The sequence below is a fragment of the Dryobates pubescens genome, chromosome 1 (genome assembly GCF_014839835.1).
Source record: "Dryobates pubescens isolate bDryPub1 chromosome 1, bDryPub1.pri, whole genome shotgun sequence".
In the NCBI taxonomy this organism is placed as follows: Eukaryota; Metazoa; Chordata; class Aves; order Piciformes; family Picidae; genus Dryobates; species Dryobates pubescens.
In genome coordinates, this window is record NC_071612.1 from 30482773 (window position 1) to 30506157 (window position 23385).

Below are 23385 nucleotides of genomic sequence, written 5' to 3' on the forward strand. Positions count from 1 at the left end.
AGATGAAAATTCAAGATTGCTAACCCCCACAACTCTTAAGATTAACTGTATCAGTGATTTGTTTCCTCATGCAATTGCTGCTTAGCTGAAGATGAAGCTTGCAAATGCATTCAGTGCTAGGTCAGGTTCAGTGAATTCCTGGTTTATGTGGTCCTTCTCATAGGACATCAGCACATGGTCTAAACAGATCAGTTAAAATTACTCCTTGTGATCTAATTAAGAAAAGTGTTCCTTGAAAGAAAAGGCAAAAGTTTGAGTATTTCATTTAGAATCACAGAATTGTCAGGGTTGGAAGGGACCTCAGGGATCAGCCAGTTCCCACCCCCCTGCCACGGGCAGGGACACCTCACACTACAGCAGGTTGCTCACAGCCACATCCAGCCTGGCTGCAAAAACCTCCAGGGGTGAGGCTGCCACCACCTCCCTGGGCAACCTGTGCCAGTCTCTCACCACCCTCATGGGGAACAACTTCTTCCTAACATCCAATCTGAATCTCCCCATTTCTAGTTTTGCTCCATTCCCCCCAGTCCTCTCACTCCCTGACACCCTCAAAAGTCCCTCCCCAGCTTTGGTGTTTTATTCATGAAAACCTCTGGTGTTTGTGCTCAAAGCACTCTGAGAGGGAGCTGGGTTAAATAGTAGCTGACCCAAAAGAAGTGTCCGTTTGCACAGCACTCTTAGAAACACACATAATAAAAAAGAATAAAGAAAAGAGCAAAGCAAACCACTAGGAAAGCCAAACTGGAATTGTTTGCTTTTTCTGGCTAAGCAGGAGAGCAGTTCTTTACTTGTGACTTGTTAATCACAGGGCTTCCCAGGCAGGGGGCAACTGACAAGGGACACAGTAAGAACTGTTTGGTCAGGTGAGATTCTGGGGAGAAGGTATCTAAGGAGAATAAATCTGATGAGGACCAACTTAAGGAGAGGGGATGGTTAGTTTGGAAAAGAGGAGGCTGAGAGGAGACCTCATTGCTGTCTACAACTACCTTGTGGAGAGGCTGCTGCTGGTCTCTTCTCACAAATTAGTGATGGAACAAGGGGGAATGGCCTCAAGCTGCCACTGAGTAGGTTTAGAATGGACATCAGGAAGAATTTTTTCCCAGCAAGAGTGGTCAGGGATTGGAATGTGCTGCCCAGGGAGATGGTGGAGTCCCTGAGTCTGGCTGTGTTTCAGTGTCGTTAGGATGTGGTGCTTGGGGCTATGGTTTAGGGGTGAGTCTTGTAGAGTAGGGTTCATGGTTGGACTTGGTGATCCTGAGGGGCTTTTTCCAACCTGCATGTTTCTGTGATTCTGTAAGAAGCATGTGGTGACCAAAAGGATGTGTTCCAAGCTTTCAGATTTTGGCTCATCCAGGTGTCCTGTACCAATCCCTTACTTTCCTGAGCAGCTTCATAACAGCCCATGGCTGCAATATGATGCAAGTGTGATTTGTTGGGCAGCTGGGGAGTGACAGTATTTGTTGTCACTGGGGATAGCATCAAAGGCTACACTTTGGGCATTAATGTTCAAGGCCCCAAGGATAAATGAAAACTCCCCAGGTCCCAGTGAGACAGTGAGGTGCTGCTAGTGGAGGTGTGGAAGGCACAGCCCCATTGAAGTACACAAATAGCTTTTCTTTAAAAAAAAAAAGATAAAATACCAACAAAAATTATCTTTTTCTACTACTTTTGAATCTGGGCATTCATTGCAGGTCCTGGGTGCAGCAGCCTGATCCTGGAGACTACACCAGAGTAGCACCCCATGATCTCCTCTGATTGTCAGCGCTGGTGAAGTTATCCCTCTGGATAACACATTCTCAGTATCACAGGACCACAGTATGCCTGTATATTAGAGGTCAGAAGGAACCTCTAGAGATCATCCAGTCCGACCCCCCTGCCAAAGCAGCATCACCCAGGGCAGTCTGCGCAGGAATTTGGAAAGTCTCCAGAGGGATTTGGAAAGTCTCCACAGAAGGAGACTCCACAACCTCTCTGGGCAGCCTGCTTCAGGGCTCTGGCACCCTCACTCTAAAGAAGTTTCTCCTCATGCTGAGCTGAAACCTTCTGTGTTCAAGTTTGTCTCCAGTGTTCCTTGGCTTATTGCTGTGTACCACCCAAAAGAGCTTGGCCCCCTCCACTTGACCCCCAGCCCTCCGCTATTGATAGACATTGATCAGATCCCTCTCAGCCTTCTCTTCTCCAGACTAAACAGCCCCAGGGCTCTCAGTCTCTCTTCCCAGGGGAGATGCTCAAGTCCCTTAAGCATCCTCCTGGCTCTCCCTTGGACACTCTCCAGCAGGTCTCTGTCTCTCTTGGACTGTGGAGCCCAGAACTGCACACAGGATTGCAGCTGTGGTCTGAACAGGGCAGAGTAGAGGGGCAGAAGAAACTCTCTAGACCTGTGGGCCACACTTTTCTTGATGCAACCCTAAGGAGATCTCATTGCTGTCTACAACTATCTGAAAGGACCTTGTGGAGATGTTGGTGCTGGTCTCATCGCACAGATAATTAGTGATAGAACAAGAGGGAACAAGCTGCAGCAGGGGAGGTTTAGACTGAACAGTAGGAAGAATTTTTCCCATCAAGAGTGGTCAGGGATTGGAATGTGCTGCCCAGGGAGGTGGTGGAGTCCCCAAGCCTGGCTGTGCTTCAGGGTGGTTTGGATGTGATGCTTGGGGCTCTGGTTTAGGGATGAGCCTTGCAGAGTAGGGTTCATGGTTGGACTTGGTGATCCTGAGGGGCTTTTCCATCCTCAATATTTCTGTGGTTCTGTGATTCGGAGAAGAGGCATTGCTGGAAGCGTTCAGTGCATTGTTGCCATTCAGAGCACTAAGTTAATGCCTTATTATTTAAGTCGTTTATTCAATTGGAAAGATCGAATCTCCCACCGCTGGCAGCGCCTGCTCCCCGGCGGGTAACCTGCTGGGCGTGCGCGGGGGCGCCCGGCGGGGCGCCGCGGAGCAGGGATTTCTGTGGCAGGAGCGCCACCGTGTGGCACCTTCCTGCAGCAGCGGGAGACCTCCCTGCCTCGCCTTGCTTGTCGTAGCTGCGGTAGGTTGAAAATTCCACACACACCCCGCCCCCCAGCATGCAATTGCTCGGTTAGAAAGGAAATGAAGCTGTATTTACAAGCAAAACTGCACTCTAAACTATGGAACGCAATGAATATGCACAAATATGTACGATGAATATGTACACATCCAAGTGCCAGGTTCTGCACATTGGTCACAGCAACCCCAGACAGAGCTACAGGCTGGGGTCAGAGTGGCTGGAGAGCAGCCAGGCAGAGAGGGACCTGGGGGTGCTGATTGATAGCAGGCTGAACATGAGCCAGCAGTGTGCCCAGGTGGCCAAGAAGGCCAACGGCATCCTGGCCTGTATCAGGAACAGGGTGGCCAGCAGGAGCAGGGAAGTCATTGTGCCCTGTACTCAGCACTGGTTAGGCCACACCTTGAGTCCTGTGTCCAGTTCTGGGCTCCTCAGTTTAGGAAAGATGTTGAGATGCTGGAGAGTGTCCAGAGAAGGGCAACAAAGCTGGGGAGGGGTCTGGAGCACAGCCCTGTAAGGAGAGGCTGAGGGAGCTGGGGTTGCTTAACCTGGAGAAGAGGAGGCTCAGGAGAGACCTTCTTGCTCTCTCCAACTCCCTGAAGGGAGCTTGGAGCCAGGTGGGGGTTGGTCTCTCCCAGGCAACCAGCACCAGAACAAGAGGACACAGTCTCAAGCTGTGCCAGGGGAGGTTTAGGCTGGAGGTGAGGGGAAAGTTCTTCCCAGAAAGAGTAATTGGCCACTGGAATGTGCTGCCCAGGGAGGTGGTGGAGTCACCATCCCTGGAGGTGTACACAAAAGGCTTGGATGTGGCACTTGAAACCATGGTTTAGTTGTCAGGACGTGTTAGGTATCGGGTACTAGGTTGGACTTGATGATATCTGAGGTCTTTTCCAAACTGGTTGATTCTGTGAAAACTAACTTTTATGTTAGATATCTGTCCAATGGCATTAGTTAGACATTACAATTAATTTCCTCTTCACATCCAGTGGTGATTTGTTTACATTTCTACCACTTTCCTTTCAAGAGCTGTGGAAAGTTTTCCAGGCACAGCCTAAAACAAGCACTGTAGGAATTCACTAGAAGTATGCTTTGTCTTTACTGAAAATGTGCTGCAAGGACAGGGAATTATTCTTAACTAGCAACAAGTTGGTAGTGTTAAAACTTTTTACTATGTTAACTGCTGTTTTGGTTCCACAAACAGGTGAATTCAGGAGCAAAGTGTTTACTGAGTCTAACAGAAGTGGGATCTCTGTTTTATTTTCTCTGCATTAGGCTAATGTAGTCATCTACTCACACTCTTATGACTGTTCATGATATGTGTTTTATCTCTTAACATGTTTATGACTGCAGTTTGGCAAGACTCCATTGAAAGCTTTCTTAGAATCACAGAATTGTTAGGGTTGAAAGGGACCTCAAGGCTCAGCCAGTTCCAACCCCCCTGCCATGGCCAGGGACACCTCACACTACAGCAGGTTGCTCACAGCCACATCCAGCCTGGCTGCAAAAACCTCCAGGGATGAGACTTCCTCCACCTCCCTGGGCAACCTGTGCCAGTCTCTCACCACCCTCACGGGGAACAACTTCTTCCTCACATCCAATCTCAATCTCCCCACTTCTAGTTTTGCTCCATTCCCCCCAGTCCTATCACTCCCTGACACTCTCAAAAGTCCCTCCCCAGCTTTCTTGGAGCCCCCTTCAGATACTGGAAGGCCACAAGAAGGTCTCCTCAGAGCCTTCTCTTGTCCAGACTGAACAGCTCCAACTCCCTCGGACTGTCTCCATAGCAGAGCAGCTCCAGCCCTCTGCTCATCCTTGTGGCCCTTCTCTGGACACCTTCCAGCACCTCCAGATCCTTCCTGGAACAGAGGCTCCAGAACTGGACACAGAGCTCCAGGTGTGGTCTCAGCAGAGTGGAGCAGAGAGGGAGAATCCCCTCCCTGGCCCTGCTGGCCACACTTCTCTTGCTGCAGCCCAGTCTCTGCTTGGCTCTCTGGGCTGCAAGTGCTCACTGCTGGCTTCTGTTGAGCTTCTCATCCACCAGCACCCCCAAGGCCTTTTCTTCCATTTCTCCTTTCCATTTCTCAAGCTTTCCCATGTAATGACACATTTATTATCCCTGCTTTCTGCTCCTTTTTTCTATGTTTCCCTTTAAATAATTGAACTTATCCATTACACCCACAAAGAAAATTGCCAATAATTAGCAGGAGTACAATTAAGAATAAATCACTGCTGAGTAGCAAGCTAAAGTTCAGAGTCTTTATGCAGATGCCTATTGTGGAAAGGATGTCTCATGTAATCAGGAATTACACTGACAAGGGAAGAATCATTTAATTAATGAGAATAGAGACATCATTTGGATGGTTTGTTCTGTTGCTGTCTGAATGGAAGAGGGAAGATAGCCCTCCCTGCTCAGGGATTAGAGCTGCTGGAAGAAGTGAAGCCCCACAGTGCTGCTCTCTTATGCCTTGTCTAGATAGTACAGTAATCCCTAAATATAAAACATCTATGCCAAAGGTTTGGATCAGGCACCAAAGTTTAGTCTTCTGTTACTTCTGTTGCAAAAGAGTTCTGTTTATGCACACTGTCTGCTGCTCCTGATAACCTGACAGGAATATTTACCCTCAGACACTCATGTAGTCCTAAAGCAGGATGCTAAGGCAGTCCTGAAGAAAAGGCCTTGGGGGTGCTGGAGGATAAGCAGCTCAACGTGAGCCAGCAGTGAGCACTTGCAGCCCAGAGAGCCAAGCAGAGCCTGGGCTGCAGCAAGAGAAGTGTAGCCAGGAGGGCCAGGGAGGTGATTCTCCTCTTCTGCTCAACTCTGCTGAGACCACACCTGTAGCACTGTGTCCTGGAGCCTCTATTAGAGGAAGGATCTGGAGGTGCTGGAAGGTGTCCAGAGAAGGGCCACGAGGATGAGCAGAGACCAGCCCTCACCTGCCTACAACCTTCCTTCAAGTAGCTGTAGAGAGCAATAAGGTCTCCCCTGAGCCTCCTCTTCTCCCAGCTAAGCAACCCCAGCTCCCTCAGTCTCTCCCCATAGGGCTTGTGTTCCAAACCCCTCCCCAGCTTTGTTGCCCTTCTCTGGACACCTTCCAGCATCTCAACATCTTTCCTAAACTGAGGAGCCCAGAACTGGACACAGGACTCAAGGTGTGGCCTAACCAGTGCAGTGTACAGGGGCAGAATGACCTCCCTGCTCCTGCTGGCCACACTGGTCCTGATGCAGGCCAGGATGCCATTGGCCCTCTTAGCTGCCTGGGCACACTGCTGGCTCATGTTCCGCCTACCATCGACCAGCACCCCCAGGTCCCTCTCTGCCTGGCCGCTCTCCAGCCACTCTGACCCCAGCCTGTAGCACTGCCTGGGGTTGCTGTGGCCAATGTGCAGAACCTGGCAATCTCATGCCCTTGGACTCTGCCTATCTGTCCAGCCTGTTGAGGTCCCTCTGCAAAGCCTCTCTACCCTCCAGCAGATCAACACCAGCCCCATACTCAAGCCTTCATTTCTGACTAAATCAGCCTGTCTGGATTTGTTACCTGCTTAGCTTTCCAGGACACATGGGAAGGTTGCAAGCAGCTGGCTTACATCCTTGCACCCCCTAGGTGCCACCTCCACTGCTCCACTGTAACCTTTGACTCTGTGCTCTCCCTTCAAGGATTCTGGAGCTGCAGCAGAACGGCGACATGGACGTGCTGAAGCATAAGTGGTGGCCAAAGAACGGTCAGTGTGACCTTTACTCATCTGTGGATACCAAACAGAAAGGAGGTGCCCTGGACATAAAAAGCTTTGCAGGTGTTTTCTGCATCCTCGCTGCTGGGATTGTCCTGTCCTGCTTGATTGCAATGTTGGAAACATGGTGGAATAAAAGGAAAGGCTCCCGGGTTCCATCGAAAGAGGTATTGGACCCTCCGTTTCTCTCGGGGAATTTTCATCCACCCTAAGGATTGCTGCCTTGGCTTCCTGGCCTTACAGAGTGTGGGGAATCTAATTCAGAAACATTCCCTTGCTGGTTTTGTTGGGTTTTGGGGTTTTTTTTTAAAGGTAGATGGTGTTCCTCAAAAACCCTTTTTAAGCTCTGCTTTCTAGAAAGGCTTGAATGGAAAACCATAAAAATCCATTGATGGTCTCTGAATCCCCAGTAAAGCACCAGGGTTACTCACAGAATGCTACATCAATGTTTAGTTAATTATTCCCACTGAGGAGAGCTAATTCTCGCCATTAAGTTCAAAGGTTTCTTGGCTTCTTAGGGGAAAAAAATAAAAGATATGTCTATATATTTCCCTTTAGCTCAGTGGCTGAGCCTTTCAAAACAGATTTGCAAAGCTCAGCCCTTTTTAATCAGCACTTAGCTTTTTCAGTGAGCTTGTCCCCATTTTCAAAGCCATTAACCTCTTGAGACTTCCATGAACTTCAGCACTCTGAAGCCCAGGGAAGCAAGAGCTCTGTTAGGTTTTTCAGACAGATTCAGAGCAGACTCATTTCTGAAATCTACCACAGCCCTGTCTCATGCAATCCCAGATGGACACCCCGGGGACATATTTTGTTTGGCACCAGAGATGAGTTTGCTTCTGCAGGTGTACGTGCAATGCTCTCCTCTTGGTGACAATCTGTCCCTTTACCAGCCACATGTGGTCCTACAACAAATTTCCTACCTTCATAACGAAGTCTTTAATAGAATGTACTTGGCAGCAATGGCCAAAGCTGAGCCTAAATATGAGTTTTAATGCAGTGGTGTAACTTTTCTGTCTGTGTGGCTTTAGACACATCTCTGTGTAGCTTGTGGAGTATTGCTCTTCATTTGTGCGCAGTAGTCTCACGTCTGCAGCTTCTCCATTATGCTTATTCCTGCTGGTCTAATGCTGTGTAATCAGGCAGGATTAATTACACTACCTAATTAGACAGCACTGATGCTAGAATACATCTAAACTTTTCTTGCCTGTTTTAATTCCCAAGCTTGCTTTTTGTTTGCTTGTTCAAGGTCCGGATCAGACCATTCTTAAAAGAAACAAAAATACACCCCCCCAGAAAAAAAAAATCTCAAAAACTGGATTTCTCAGGAATGGAAACCACATGGTTTAGTGTTGACCCTTCAGTGCTGGGTCACAGGATGTCAGGGGTTGGAAGGGACCCAAAGAACTCATCGAGTCCAAACCCCCCTGCCAGAGCAGGACCATACAATCTAGCTCAGGTCACAGAGGAATGCATCCAGATGGGCCTTGAAAGTCTCCAGAGAAGGAGACTCCAAAACCTCTCTGAGCAGCCTGTTCCAGGGCTCTGGGACCCTCACACTGAAGAGGTTGCTCCTCATGTTGAGGTGGAACCTCCTGTGCTGCAGCTTACATCCATTGCTCCTTGTCCTATCCCAGGGAGCAAGTGAGCAGAGCCTGTCCCCTCTCTCCTGACCGCCAGCCCTGTGGTGGGTTAACGCCCTTCTCTGAAAACAAAGAAAACAAAGCTGGGTGGAGGGCTTGCGGGTACTTTACCCTCCCTGCAGGGCGTTTCCCCCTGGGAAGCTGAGTCTGTTCCACTCCCCGCTCCCTGCCCAGCTAGGGTATAAAAAGCAGGACATCGTAGCTGTTGGGGCTCCTTTTGGCTCCTGCCTCTGCTGGATGAGAGCTATTGCAGCTGCCCTCCTGCTCCTCAGCCATGTGGCCGGACCTGATCCTCCTCCCTGCTGCCTCCGCGCCTCCTCAGAGAAAGACTGGTTTTGTATTATTCTTTCTTGTCCCCCTCCCATCCATCCTTGTTCCTTGCCCTTGTGAACCTTTCCTGTTACTGTTATATATATATTGTTTAAAGAAAATTCTTCACCTCTCTACTTCCAAGCCGACTCCAGATTATTGTTTAGTGGATTTGCTCCTTACCTTTTTTTTTTCCCCCTCTCTGTTTGGGGGGAGGAGGTGGTAGTGGGGGAGAGATTCTCAGCCTTTCCCCCATCTGGGCTTTTAACTCCCAGTTAAGGCTCAAACCACTACAAGCCCTCAGATATTTATAAACATGTATTAAATCCCCTCTCAGTCTTCTCCTCTCCAGCCTAAACAGACCCATGTCCCTCAGCCTCTCCTCATCAGGCAGTGCTCCAGTCCCCTAATCATCCTCATAGGTCAAAGGTTGGGCTGGATGATCTTTGAGGTCTCTTCCAACCAAATGTTTTCTGTGATTCCCTTTCACAACTGGGAAAGAAAAAGGCAAAACCAAATTTAACAAAACTGAAATTTATTAGCTTGTTCTTTACCCAAACTTTCAGAACTTCCTAATTGTCTGCTGAAAAACATATAATAAATAGCAAAAGAGAAATAAATAACTCAATAAAGGCTTGGCTATTTTATATAACTATAAAATCTCCTATTTACATTTTCAAATGCAGAGAAATCCCAGTGCATCCTTCCCACTAATGTCACCATTTTGGCCTCCTCGATCTTTGCCACATGGTCATTAGCCTAAAGCACTTAAAAATTGCACCTTGGCACTAAATTGAAAAGCTTGGCTCAAAACTGAGTTTAATGTGGGCATATGTGCTGGATATCCCCACTCTCCTGGATGTTGGGGGCGGGGGGGGGGGGGGGGGAAGTGGGGGGGTGGTGATGTCATTCAGCAAAGCAATACATCTGAACTAACTTTCTTAAAATTCATTTTAGCTTCCATGAAATCCATTGGCTCTTCCAGGCCACTAGTCCAGAGTCGGGGGTCAGATTGGGCCAGTTTGTGGTCAGCAAGCCAACCCCTTTTTTCCTGGTGGCTGCCATCTTGTGTTCCAGAATGCAAGCATTTATACTGAAAAACAAAACTAAACAAAACCAAAACCAAAACCAAAACCCACACATAAAATTGTCTTATGGTTAAGAAGATAACTTTTTGGTCACGTACCAGAAGTAACTCGCTCAGTGATGTCTGCCTGAGTCTGCAGACAGCCTTAAGCGGTAGCTCTGAGAGGAGTGTGAACCACCCCCCAGTAATCTCAATGGGATGTTGACTCTGAAGCCTGATGATAATTTAAGTGTGAAAACTGCTGAATATTTCACTACTGATCACACAAGAGAGAAGAGGAAGGAACATGTTATGGAGATGTGCACAATCGTACTGTGAGTGGGTCTCATTTTGGTGTATCAGTTGGGTGGAGATGGGGGTGTGGGCTGAGCATGGGAGCATCTCACCACCAACCTACTTTTCACTGGTCTGTGACCCGAGCCCCAAATGCATCCCTGTAAGAGAAGAGGAATACTTTAAGTATAGAGGCTCAGAAGGGATTAAATTCCAAGTCTTTCTAAACTGGCATTTTTAAACTGCAAGGTGTTTGGATGTCTTTCAAAGTTTAAAGCTAAAAACAAAACCAAAACCCAACCCAAACCCAATAGCACAAACAACAAACAAAAAAATATTGTTATTGATATTAACATTGGTGATATCAATATTATTATTAATATTAATAATGTTATTAATATTAATAACATAATCTGCTATTATAATATTCTAGTAATAAACCAACCAAACAAGCAAAAACCCAAACCAAAAACCCAAAGCCAAAATAAAACACCCCACCAAAAACCAGGACAAGGACCGTCCCTCAGAGCCACAGTTGTGCCTTGCATGTTCTAACAGAGCCTCTGTGTATTTTGCTAGCTTCTAATGCGGCCCCAGTCCTTCTGCGTCGCAGCGCAGCAGCTCCAAAGCCGTGAGGAGAGAGCGCCTGGTGAATGCGTTTGGTTTTGGTGTCACCTGTGTGGTTCCAACGTGCACCCCTGTCTATGTCCACCCGTGAGCAAACCGTAGGCAGAAAAGCCAAGCCCAAGAAATGAGCACTGCATTTTTTGTGCCACCAAAGCCTCTGTGGTCGCTGACCATCCAGTCCCAGGGAGATGCCTGATGCCCCATTCCCTGATCCTGTTCCCTCAGCTTGTCTCCTTTTACTTCAGAGGGTAAAATCCTGGAGGGCAGCTGGCCTCTCAGGTTCCTTCCAGCTGGGGATCTGTGTTCAGCATGATACCAGTGCAAATGTTCAGTGATCCATTTGCTAAGTAGATGAACTACTGTGGTTTGTTCCAGTTGTGGACTTTTCCAGAGTACTTAACCTCATTCCTAGACAAAGGAGGGATCTCAAGCCCATTCGGTATTCTAGGAGTTTTGCCATTGATTCAGGGAGCTCTGGATCAAGCCAGACATTGAATTGCAGTGATCAAGGCTGGAAGTCATCAGTGCACATCTTTTGGCTGCCTAATTATCCTCTGTGAGGTCCTAGAGTGTGAGAGCTTTCTAATGGCCTGGAAGAGCCAGTAGATTTCACAGAGATTAAGGTAAATTTGAAGGTTAGTTGAACTCAACTTTTGTTCTAAATGAGCTATGGTTCCTAGGCTGAGGGGATGCCCTTGCACCTGTACACACAATGCTGCTGTGATTTAAGATTTGCAGTTCAGTAGGAACATGTATGCCCAATACAGGTGATGATTGTCTCACCCAGGGCTTTCTCCTTCTATGACTTGTGTGCATTTAAACTCTCAAGTGTAACAAACAGAGCCATTTCACCGAGTTCCCTGGCAGGAGAGATTTAAGAAGGGACAGAGGTAACAGGAGGGATGATAAATGATAATAAATACCGCTGGTTACCTGCTCTTCTCACCCAGAAAAGCCCAATTCTATCAGAATCAATGGAATTGCTTCTTTGGAAGGAAGGGGAGAGCTACTGCCTCTTCAGATTGCCAGGTGTACTTTCTGGGTGACGTCCGCGAGTCACCAGTGCTCGGGGGTGTTTCATCTGGAAGCTTTGCTACACTGTGGTTTATATTCTGAAGGCAAAGAGCAACCTGAGATGGTTCTAGCTCTTCCTCAAGTCCTTCCACGAAGATGAGTGCTGACAAAGACAGCAACCTGTTCCCTTAGAACCTCCCATGTTGACTCCCAAATTTAGCCCCTACTGGGGAGCTGACAAACAGGCATCATCCCAGGCACCTGAGATATGCTTTGCTTTCACGGCACAAACTTTACTGCAATTCAGCTGCTGCTAGTCCCTCCCACCCACCTAGCTCCAAGCCTGCCTTTTTCTGATGGAAACCTACCAGCAGCACTTGGAGTCGTTTTGTTCGGATTCGGGGTTTGAAGGTAGCTGTTGTGTGTTTGCTTCGGCTTGGCTTAGGCCACTCAGCTTCAGGCAGCGGGGGCGTCCGCCAATGACGTTTGGAGATGCCAGCAGCCAGCCAGTAGTTAATTGTGTGTTGTGCTTCCCAAGCAGTCCTGCTCAGGCTGCGAAGCTTCAGCCCGGCACAGATGGTGATGGTGAGCGGTGCCTCTTGTTTTTCTCCTTCCCCAGGATGACAAAGAGATCGACCTCGAGCACCTCCACCGGCGCGTGAACAGCCTCTGCACAGACGACGACAGTCCCCATAAACAGTTCTCCACCTCGTCCATTGATTTGACCCCGCTGGACATTGACACTTTACCTACACGCCAGGCACTGGAGCAAATCAGTGACTTCAGAAACACTCACATCACCACCACCACCTTCATACCCGAGCAGATCCAGACTCTGAGCCGCACGCTGTCTGCTAAAGCCGCTTCGGGTTTCTCCTTCGGCAGCGTGCCCGAGCACCGAACTGGCCCTTTCAGGCACAGGGCCCCCAATGGGGGCTTCTTCAGGAGCCCCATCAAAACAATGTCGTCCATCCCTTACCAACCAACTCCTTCTCTGGGGCTCAATATCGGTAGCGACCCAGACCGAGGCACCTCAATCTGAGCATCAGACCACGTTTCTTCACTGTTTCTTTTCTAGGACTCCTTCTGCAAGGAGCAGCTGTAATGTTGTGGGACTAACATGGATGTAACCTTTCCTTGTTTGCTTGGGTTTTTCTTTGCCTTTTGTTTTTCCTTTTCCTTTTTATTTCTTTTCCTTTTATCTTTGCTTTTCTTTTCTTTTGCTTTTCCTCTTTCTTTTGCTTTTATTTTTGCTTTTCCTTTTCTTTCTGCTTTTCCTTTTTTTCTTTCCCTTATTTTTTACTTTTCCTTTTTTGTTTTGCTTTTCCTTTCTTTTGCTTTGCCTTTTTTTTTTGCTTTGCCTTTTTTTTTTCTTTCCCTTATTTTTTTACTCTCCCTTATTTTATTTCTTTCCCTTGTTTTCTTGGTTTTGCCTTCCCTTTTTTTTTGCTTTTCTGTTTATTTTTTTTTATCTTTCCCTTATTTTTTTGCTTCTCCTTTTCTTTTGCTCTTCCCTTTTTTTTTTTGCCTTTCTTTTTTTTTTTTTTTGCTTTTCTGGGATTTTTTTCTTTCCCTCATTTTTTTCTTTCCCTCATTTTTTTCTTTCCCTTATTTTTTTTCTTTCCCTTACTTTTTTTTTCTTTCCCTTATTTTTTTGCTTCTCCTTTTTTCTTGCTTCTCCTTTTTTCTTGCTTTTCCCTTTTTTGCCTTTCCTTTTTTTTTGTTTGCTTTTCCTTGTTTTCTTTTCCTTTTCTTTTCACTTTTCCTTTTTTTTTTTTTTTGCCTCTCCTTTTTATCTTTTAACTTTTCCTTTTTTTTTTTTTTTGTTTGTTTTGAAGGGTTTATTAAATTTGTTTGGAAGTTATTTTCTCTTGGGGTTTTATTGGGGGGGAGTTCCTCCCCCCCCTTTTTTTTTTCTTTTTCAATTTAAGTTAAGAAATAGGATTGTTAGTAACAACTCTTCCTCTTCCTCCACTGCTTTCTCAGTCTGGTCTCCCCTTACTCTCTTTACTACTCAAATCCCTTATCCTTTGGTTTCTCACTATGGTAGGTTTTGGTTACTTTAGGCTTTTCATATAATTTAAGTATAGGAAGCGTGCAGCGATTCATGCATAGAAAAACCCTGAGGATTACTTTACAGGAAGGCATTTGCTCCTCTTCCTCCCCTTCTCCAACTTCATTTTTTACACTATAACTATAATTGCAATAACTTCAGTCCTTTTCATGTATTCTGCTGCATCCAGTCAAGAGCTCCACTGCTGTGTGTCCTTTCAACTGTGGACCAAAGGCAAACCGTGCAGTTTTAAAAAAACAGGGGGAAAGTGAAAGAAATGAAGATGAAAATGAAAATGAAAATATGAAAACGAAAGTGAAATTGAATATATGAAAATGAAAATGAAAATGAAAATGGAAAAGGAAATGGAAATGGAAATGGAAATTATGAAAATGAAAATGAGAATGAAAATTTAAATGAAAATAAAAAATGAAAAAGGCAAAAAAGAAAGAAAAAATAGAAAAGAAAAAAAAAAGGAGAAGACAAAAATGAGAAATAAAAATAATAATTATTTTTTAAATGATATAGGACAAGGCAATCAAATTAATTTCAAGCACCATTCAGGCCCCATGAGAGAAGAATGCAGTTTTGCAGGTTTACAAAAAGCCATGACTATGCCAGTAAAGACTACAGTTCAATCTACTTTTGCACTGCAACAGTGCACATATGACCTGTATGTGATTGTACAGTGTTAAAAGAGGTTTGGTTTTTCCTTCTCTTATGTACAGCAAACCTGTATCATACGGCAGAAGCCTCCGTTGTGTTCAATGACTTTAGTATCTCATCCATACATCTATACATATATACAGGCAGGTATGTATATATATATACATGTATATACAGCTAGGAAAGGGCAGCCCTTGCTATTGCCATTCATTTAACAAAGCTTGAGTCAAACTGTGGTGTATGCAGGAGGGATGTACAGTGCCAGGGGGTCTCTTTTCACTGGGAAAAGGCAGGTGGCTTTCACGTTGCTCTGACTTGCCATCGTTTGCCAACGGAGCAGATTTTGTACTTTTTTTATCACTAGGACATCCTGGGGGCGGGTTTGAGGTTTGTACCTAGGTGTAAACTCCTTGGGTTAGGTTTTTGCCTTGGCTGTTGGGCATCCTATAAGGCTAACCTTGATAAACTTTATTTTCCAATACTTAGGCGAACGGAGCTCTCTCTTAGCTATACCACCTCCAGGAACAACTAATATAGCTCTGGAGAGGTTTAAACGTACAGCAGAGGTTCAGGAATGGTTTCCCAGATCGGTGGAGTGGGTGGAGGGAGGGAAAGGTGGAGAGAAAAAAAAAGAAAAGGAGAAATAAAAGGAGAAAAAGGAGAAAAAAGGAGAAAGGGGAGGGAAAGAAAAGGAGAAGGGGGGGGGAGGAGAAAAGGAGGGGAGAAAGCCCTCAAGAAATACAGATGTGGCCTTAATTACGATCGTGTGTTGTGGTAAGGAAAAAGAATATATGAACAGGCACTCATTTTAACCCTTTATGTGTTAAGTTAGAGTTAGAGAAGCTATTGTATATTTATGATTTTTTTTTTTGGTTGTTCATTAGTGCCAACTGTATAGAGCAAGAGAAAGAACAGCAGTGAGAGCAAAACCAGTGCCCACTTTGGCACCAGCTTTTTTTAAAGCAACCCTGTTGCCTGTTAGAAACATAGGAAGAGCTTTCAATTTGTAATCCTTAAAACTAGGAAAAATAAAAAAACAAAACAAAACCAAAAAAAAAAAAGACAAAAAAAAATTTTAAAAAGGCAATTAAGTAGGAAGCAAGCAGTTTATCCTGTGAATTTCTTTGGTTTGGTTTGGTTTTGGGTTTTAATGCAACCACGCACTTACTTTAACCTAACTCATTTCTTTGGCTAGGATTAATAGGACTCAGCCTGTGTGATTTGCTTTAGGGGTAAATTTAAAAGGTATTATTCTTCAGATCTATTCTGTTTTGATGCTAATTCTGTTCTGGGGGAGCATCTTGTACTGTCACTGGTTTTTGTACTAAATCTTCAAATATTGTCTACTGTGTAAGGCAGAAGAACAACAACAACAACAAGAACAACAACAATTCTTATCGTGCAAAAGGCCATTTTGTTTCCAGGGTAGCAAGTGTCTGAAAAAGAAAATAAAGCATGCACAGCTTGCTTCCCCCTTATAACATTCATGGACTCATGCACACTTCTGAGTAAAAAAATACACAATAATTTAAAAGAAAAATAATTTACTTTCCAAGAAGCTATGTAGGGCCATACCGGATGTTGCAGTGATTTTAGCTATTACAAACAACCAACCGACGACGTGTTAACCGTGTACAGTATTTCAAATAGGCCTATTTTGATGTGTTGCCTATTATACAGATACACAAACCACTTTTTGGAGGCCTCAGTTACAAGTGGCAGAGCTTTCTGTGTATAATTTGTCTAAATAATTTGTCTAATAAAATTGTTTTCTAAACTTGCGTTTTTGCCCCCCTCGAAGTGCTGAGTGCTGTGGGATTTGGGGCCTGTAGCAAATGGTGTCCTCTCGTGGATGGTTTCACAGGGTCACAGGGTGTTAAGGATTGGAAGGGACCTCTGGAGATCATTGAGTCCACCCCCCCTGCCAGGGCAGGACCTTAGAATCCAGCACAGGTCACACAGGAACACATCCAGATGGGACTGGAAAGTCTCCAGAGAAGGAGACTCCACAACCTCTCTGGGCAGCCTGTTCCAGTGCTCTGGGACCCTCACAGTGAAGAGGTTCCTCCTCATGTCGAGGTGGCACCTCCTGTGCTGCAGTTTATATCCATTGCCCCTTGTCCTATCACAGGGTACAAATGAGCAGAGCCTGTCCCCTGCCTTGTGACCACCAGCCCTCAGATAATTATAGACACTGATCAGATCCCTCTCAGACTTCCTCTCTCCAGACTAAACAGCCCCAGGGCTCTCAGCCTCTCCTCACCAGGCAGTGCTGCAGTCCCTTCAGCATCCTTGCAGCCCTCCCTTGGACTCTCTCCAGCAGATCCCTGTCCCTCTTGAACTGGGGAGCCCAGAACTGGATGCAATATTCCAGGTGTGGCCTCACCAGGGCAGAGTAGAGGGGGAGGAGAACCTCCCTGGCTCTGCTGGACACACTCCTCTGAATGCACCCCAGGATCCCATTGGCCTTCTTGGCCACCAGGACTCCCAGGTCCTTCTCCCCCAGAGCTACCACACCATTACTGAAGGGGCTTTAGCCCATGGAGATGGGATGAGCTCATGAGGCTGCTGTGAGCCCACTCAGTGTACAGCATCCATGGAAATCACCAAGATTTACAAAATTTATCAACAGGCTTAGCTTTCAGAAAATGCATAAGGATGACAATTTGCATTTTGCAACTTCCCTGTGGAACATATCATGGCCCTTCTGGTGTGTGCTAGCCTGGCCTAATATCATAGAATCACAGAATTGTCAGGGTTGGAAGGGACCTCAAGGATCAGCCAGTCCCAACCCCCCTGCCATGGCCAGGGACACCTCACACTACAGCAGGTTGCTCACAGCCACATCCAGCCTGGCTGCAAAAACCTCCAGGGATGAGGCTGCCACCACCTCCCTGGGCAACCTGTGCCAGTCTCTCACCACCCTCAATGGTCATTATTTCTATAGAATAACATTCTACTGTCTGTATTTGCACAGGACTTAGTCTGCCCTGATACTGGACGTGTACTGCCTCTAGATCTGATGAAAGTTTAAGTGTGAGAGACCTTAGGTCCTTCTCAATGCTAAAGGGTAATTAACACACTGAACTCAATGGCCTGGTCATTAGTAAGTGGTGCAGAAGGCACAGCAATAACAACACAATGGTTTCACTTGCAGTTTGTCTGCTTGCTTTGTACATTCAGTCTGCTTCATTCACTTAAATACTTTTTGACCTTTTACAATTTTTTTCTATTAAGCTTACAGAATACAGAATTCACCAGGCTGGAAAATACCTTTGATATCATTGATTCCAACCTATCACACAACACCATCTAATCAACTAAACCATGGCACCAAGTGCTTCATCCAGTCTCTTAAACACCTCCAGTGATGGTGACTCCACCACCTCCCTGGGCAGCACATTCCAGTGGGCAATCAATCTCTCTTCTCCTCACCTCCAGCCTAAACCTCCACTGGCACAGCTTGAGACTGTGTCCTCTTGTTCTGGTGCTGGCTGCCTGGGAGAAGAGACCAACCCCCACCGGGCTACAACCTCCCTTCAGGGAGTTGTAGAGAGCAAGAAGGTCTCCCCTGAGCCTCCTCTTCTCCAGGCTAAGCAACCCCAGCTCCCTCAGCCTCTCCTCACAGGGCTGTGCTCCAGACCCCTCCCCAGCTTTGTTGCCCTTCTCTGGACGCCTTCCAGCATCTCAACATCTTTCCTAAACTGAGGGGCCCAGAACTGGACACAGGACTCAAGGTGTGGCCTAACCAGTTCAGAGTACAGGGCAAAATGACCTCCCTGCTCCTGCTGGCCACACTGTTCCTGTTACAGGCCAGGATGCCGTTGTCCTTCTTGGCCACCTGACCACCTGAGCTTGCCAGGCATTGAAAGGATTTCATTTAAGAGTTTCAGAAATGCCTTGGAAGGTGTTATGGTCTGGAGCTGGTAGCTTAATTATAAACAGAAAGAGGAAAATTCCAGAGTAGAAATACAGTAAAAGGTAAATGAAATTGGCCATTGGATACAAGCCCCCTCAGAAGGAATCCTCAATTCATTGCTGTGTTGAAAATAACTAAATAAGTATGAATTCAGAAAACACAAAAATCTAAAGGAAGTCAGATTATTGAAAGCAACTTCAGGCTCACATTCAGAGGTGCCTATGCAGGAATACTGGTGCTCGTCCACCAGCAGGCACTAAATGCCTAGCAACAGGGTGCTGGAAGCTTTTATAATCAGGCTCCTTTCACTACTTCATAACAATCATCCAAAAGACAAGCTCTGCTTATTGTCTATCAGGTTAGAGCCACAGCAAAGTGAGGCACTGGACCCAACAAGCCCTTATGGCTTCAAAGTAGAGCAGAGCAGATTTAGATTGGATGTTAGGAAGTTCTTTACCATGAGGGTGGTGGAACACTGGAAGAGGTTGCCCAGGGAGGTGGTTGAGGCTCCATCCCTGGAGATATTGAAGGTGAGGCTGGATGAGGCCCTGGGCAACCTGATCTAGTTGGGGATGTCCCCGCTGACTGCAGAGGGGCTTGGACTGGGTGAGCTTTGGAGGTCCCTTCCAGCCTGGACCATTCTATGATTCTATCATTCTGCACACTGTAGTGTGTCTAGCAGGGGTTCACTCAGCCACAAAGGTTCCTGATGATCAGGGTCCTAGTTTTAGGCTGTTCTTGGTCTGTAAAGCCCAGATCATGACCTCTCAAAAAGTGCTGGGCTGCTGGTACCATGAACCACTCACTTTAACATAGGTATTGTCCCTGTAACACTTAGAGAGGCAATACCTCTCTAGGGCTAGGCAGTTCTACAGACTGCCTGTAACAGGCTGCATTAAGGTGTTTCACAGAACCACAGAAACATTCAGGTTGGAAAAGACCCTCAGGATTACCAAGTCTAACACAGAATCCTGCTCTCAAGGGTCACCCCTAAACCATAGCCCCAAGCACCACATCCAAACCACCTTCAAACACAGCCAGGCCTGGGGACTCCACCACCTCCCTGGGCAGCACATTCCAATCCCTGACCACTCCTGCTGGCAAAAAAATTCTTCCTGATGTCCAGTGAGGAACCCTGTATGACACTTCTCCCTTTCTTACATGAAAATCCAGTGAAGTAACAGTATTAAAGCCTGACAAGTGTGCCTTCTGCCATAGCTCCACTGGAAACAAAAGCCAGCTATGTGTTAAGGTGAGTTGTTTGCATGGTGGTTCAACCATTGTGACACACCAGCTACAAGCAAACAGCAAGCAGTGAAAGCAAATGGATTTCAAAGATTTCAGAGAGTCACTTAGTAAGATGCCTCTGTTGACCAAGGGTGAAATATCTGGAGATAAACAGCAGTCCTGCTGCAGCAGTTGGGTGAATGATTATAGCTGTCACTGACTCAGCTGCAGGACAAGAGCCAAAGTTTCCTGGGTTTCCCTCTCATCTTCACAAGGCAAAGGTTTCCCTGAGCAGGTGAGACTTTTTAGAAGCATCTTTTGCTTTCCCATTCATGCAGGATGCTGCAAAGTGATGAGAAGCTTCCTCTTGGGGAGCGGTGCTGTGAGCAGAGCAGAGAGCCAAACCAGGAAATGTATCAAAATGTAATTTCTGATTTAGTTATCATTAGATCTGCCCTCCTGGCAATATAACACAAATTACAGGGCTGGTGTTCAGCTGAGAGTTCACTTCACTATTGATAACCTCCTGGTGAGACCATGTCTGGAATATTGTGCCCCTCAGTTCAAGAAGCACCTCAGGGAACTGCTTGAGACAATCCATCACAGAGCCACAAAAACAATTAGGGGAGTGGAAGATCTTCCTTATGAGGAGAGCCTGAGGGAGCTGAGGACTCTGTAGAGGAGGAGCCTGAGGGTGACCTCACTCGTGTTGGTAAAGATGTGCAGGGTGAGTGCCCAGAGGCTGGAGCCAGGCTCTGCTGGGGGATGCCCAATGCCAGCACAAGGGGCAGTGGTGGAAGCTGAGGCAGAGGAAGTTCCATGGAAACATGAAGAAACACCAGTGAGGGTGACAGAGCCCTGGAGCAGGCTGCCCAGAGGGGTTGTGGAGTCTCCCCCTCTGGAGATATTCCAAACCTGCCTGGATGTGTTCCTGTGTGATCTGCTCTAGGTGATCTTTCCTGTTACCTCACACAGTAGTCAAAACAGAGATCCCCTGGCGAGGCCATGGAAGAGAGAGAGAGGAAAGTTGCAAGCAGAAGTGACAGAAGAAGAAAAGAGGGAGAACTATTCATACCCCTTCTCTATATCATTACTAGTAATCCAATGAATTCTATATTCCAATAGTAATTTCTTTTACTTTCAGTCTTTTCAGAGAGGGACAAGGCTAAAGTTCCCCCTTCAAACTGTAACACACCTTCATTCTGCAAAGCTGCTTTGAAACAAATGTCAAAATCAAGTATCTGCTCCTAAGTATGAGTCATAGAGAAGCATTTTGATGAACACTAGGATGTGAACACACACATCCACATATCACATCAAGAGCAGTGGGCAAAAGCAAAGCCTATCAGCTTGTCATGTCTCACCCAAGGTGTCATTCACAAGGTCAAAACTAACAGCCTCCAAAGCGCAGGCAATGTGATTCACAGCCTCACAAATTCCTAACCCCAAAAATGTGCCAATGGCCCCAAAATCACAGGAGCTATGGATTTAATGAAGCCATTCACCTTTCAAGATATACAGTTATAAACATACATTTACTTCCCCCCTCCCCCCATTCCACTCCTCACAGTGGCTGACACAGGCTCACAGGATGTTAGGGGTTGGAAGGGACCTCTGAAGATCATCTAGTCCAAGCTCCCTGCCAGAGCAGCACCACAGAATCCAGCACAGGTCACACAGGAACACATCCAGACAGGGCTGAAAAGTCTCCAAAGAAGGAGACTCCACAACCTCCCTGGGCAGCCTGCTCCAGTGCTCTGGGACCCTCACAGTGAAGAATTTCCTCCTCATGTTGAGGTGGAACCTCCTGTGCTGGAGTTTATATCCATTGCCCCTTGTCCTATCCCAGGGTGCAGCTGAGCAGAGCCTGGCCCCTCCCTACTGACCCCCAGCCCTCAGCTATTGATAGACATAGATCAGATCCCCTCTCAGTCTTCTCTCCTGACTAAACAGCCCTAGGGCTCTCATCCTGTCCTCTCCAGACAGTGCTCCAGTCCCTTCATCATCCTTGTAGCCCTCCATAAGACGCTCTTGAGTAGATCTCTGTCCCTCTTGAGCTATTCCCTAGAGCGCTGTTCCCTGGAGTGCTGTCCTGGCTCATGCCACAGCCAGTGTGGCAGTGCAGTAAGTGCAGGGCAGGGAAGGGAAGTGAAGGACTCAGGCACAGCCACTGCCAGTGTATCTATCACACAGCTTTGCTTCCACAGCTCCCTGAGTGCCTGGTGTCACAGTGAGTGCCCTGCAGCTGCTTGCTTGGCCCCTGCCCTCCATCTCCATTCGACCTCCAGCACCAGAGTCAGGGGAGCTATGGAGAGCAGGAGGGGAAAGGGATGGCTATTTCAGGACAGAGATGCCACCCACCCCTAGTTTGAGGGTTCACATCTAGTTGTCCTCCAGAACAGCTCAGCTTTGCCTGCCTTTTCCCCTCGCTGTGGAGCTGTGGTAACATTATTGCTATGCAAGGTGCAGTATCCCAGTCCCCTCTGCTGGTACATGGCTGTAGCTGGGACATCACTGGAAATACGTGAGCGGCTGTAAAGGAGACCCTCCCTTCTCAGCAGCCCCTTCTAACTATGCAGGCTTTCCTGTTAGCTCTCTGACTATGCATGAGATGTATCAGCACATGGATCAGTGCCCTGTCTGCAAACACCCACAGGAACCAGCCTCATGAATGCAAATGCCATATCCTCCTTATACCTACAGGAAATTGCCCCACCTGAGTCTAACTTCTGCAGCCACTCACAGAAAGGCTCAGAAGTGCTGCTCACTCTCCTCACTTGCCTGCAGAGGGATCCTCCTTTTCCACTGGGCACAGAGAGAGTCAGCCATAAGGTGCTGTGGCAAGTATTTCTCCTGGGAGCCTGGTGTGAAGGTGGCAAATACTATGCCACTACCACAAATTGAAAAGCATAGCTAGGGGGAAAAAAAGTACTCATGGTTTGTGGTGTGTCTGCCTCGTTCTCCCAGGCTAGCTTGTGTCCCTGTCAACTGGCAGGGAAAATAAAAAGGGGGAGTGGGCAGCTCTGTGAGCACATTGTAGCCCTGCCACCTCTGGTGAGCTCGCCTTTCTCCCCCACTGGCCAGGGACATGCTTCTTCACACACACAGTGGGGAGGTCTTGTTTGGTTTTGAATATTCCCTGTATATGAATATTCCCTGTGGACCACAGTAGGAGTAATGGCAGCTGACCCATGTTGCTGCTAATTAAATCCATTTTGCTTACTCACGGGGGGAACAGGAGAAAGAAAGCAAACACTGTGAACAAAGCTGTGGCTGCTTGCTGCTCCTACCATCAGACGTGGGTTTAAGGAAGAGTCTCTGTGGCTTGGCAGCAAACACAGCAAGAACTTGATGGAGTGTAAGAGAGAAGCAGCACTGCTTCATGAAATAGTGCTCAGGCAACACTGGGGCAGTTGGCCTTGCTCTGACTTTTCCAGACCTTTCTGAATGATATTTGCTGCTGCTCAGATTGGTTTTATATCTCTACAGGTTCAGGAGATCGCAAATGGAGTTTGCTTCTCCTTCCTCCAAGAAACCAGGACTCCCTATAACTTCATACAGTTAAAAACAAAGCCCATAGATCCTGTTAGCCTATGTATACAATAAGATACAGCTGATGTGGGACACAGCTTTTTTTTTCCCTGCATCAAAGTAGAAGCAGAGCTAATGCACCTGGAAATTTGATCTGCAGAAGGCATAATTAATGACTTCACCAGCTAGCACTGTGATCTCCAGCTTTGAAGGCCTGCAGTGTCATCTGACATATGTGTAGGAGACCTGTTGTATCTTATATGAGTTGTTTGAAAAGGGA

General features: G+C 46.7%; 1 protein-coding gene across 2 annotated transcripts in view; it reads left to right on the forward strand.

Moving 5' to 3' along the window:
* Positions 1-12751, forward strand: part of GRID2 (glutamate ionotropic receptor delta type subunit 2) — a 1073619-nt gene extending 1060868 nt beyond the window's left edge. For both annotated transcript variants that reach the window (XM_054163312.1, XM_054163301.1), the window contains 2 exons: positions 6683-6923; positions 12329-12751. In XM_054163312.1, coding sequence (XP_054019287.1) covers positions 6683-6923; positions 12329-12751 — 664 coding nt within the window. The remainder of the gene's footprint in view (positions 1-6682; positions 6924-12328) is intronic.
* Positions 12752-23385: the final 10634 nt, after the last annotated feature.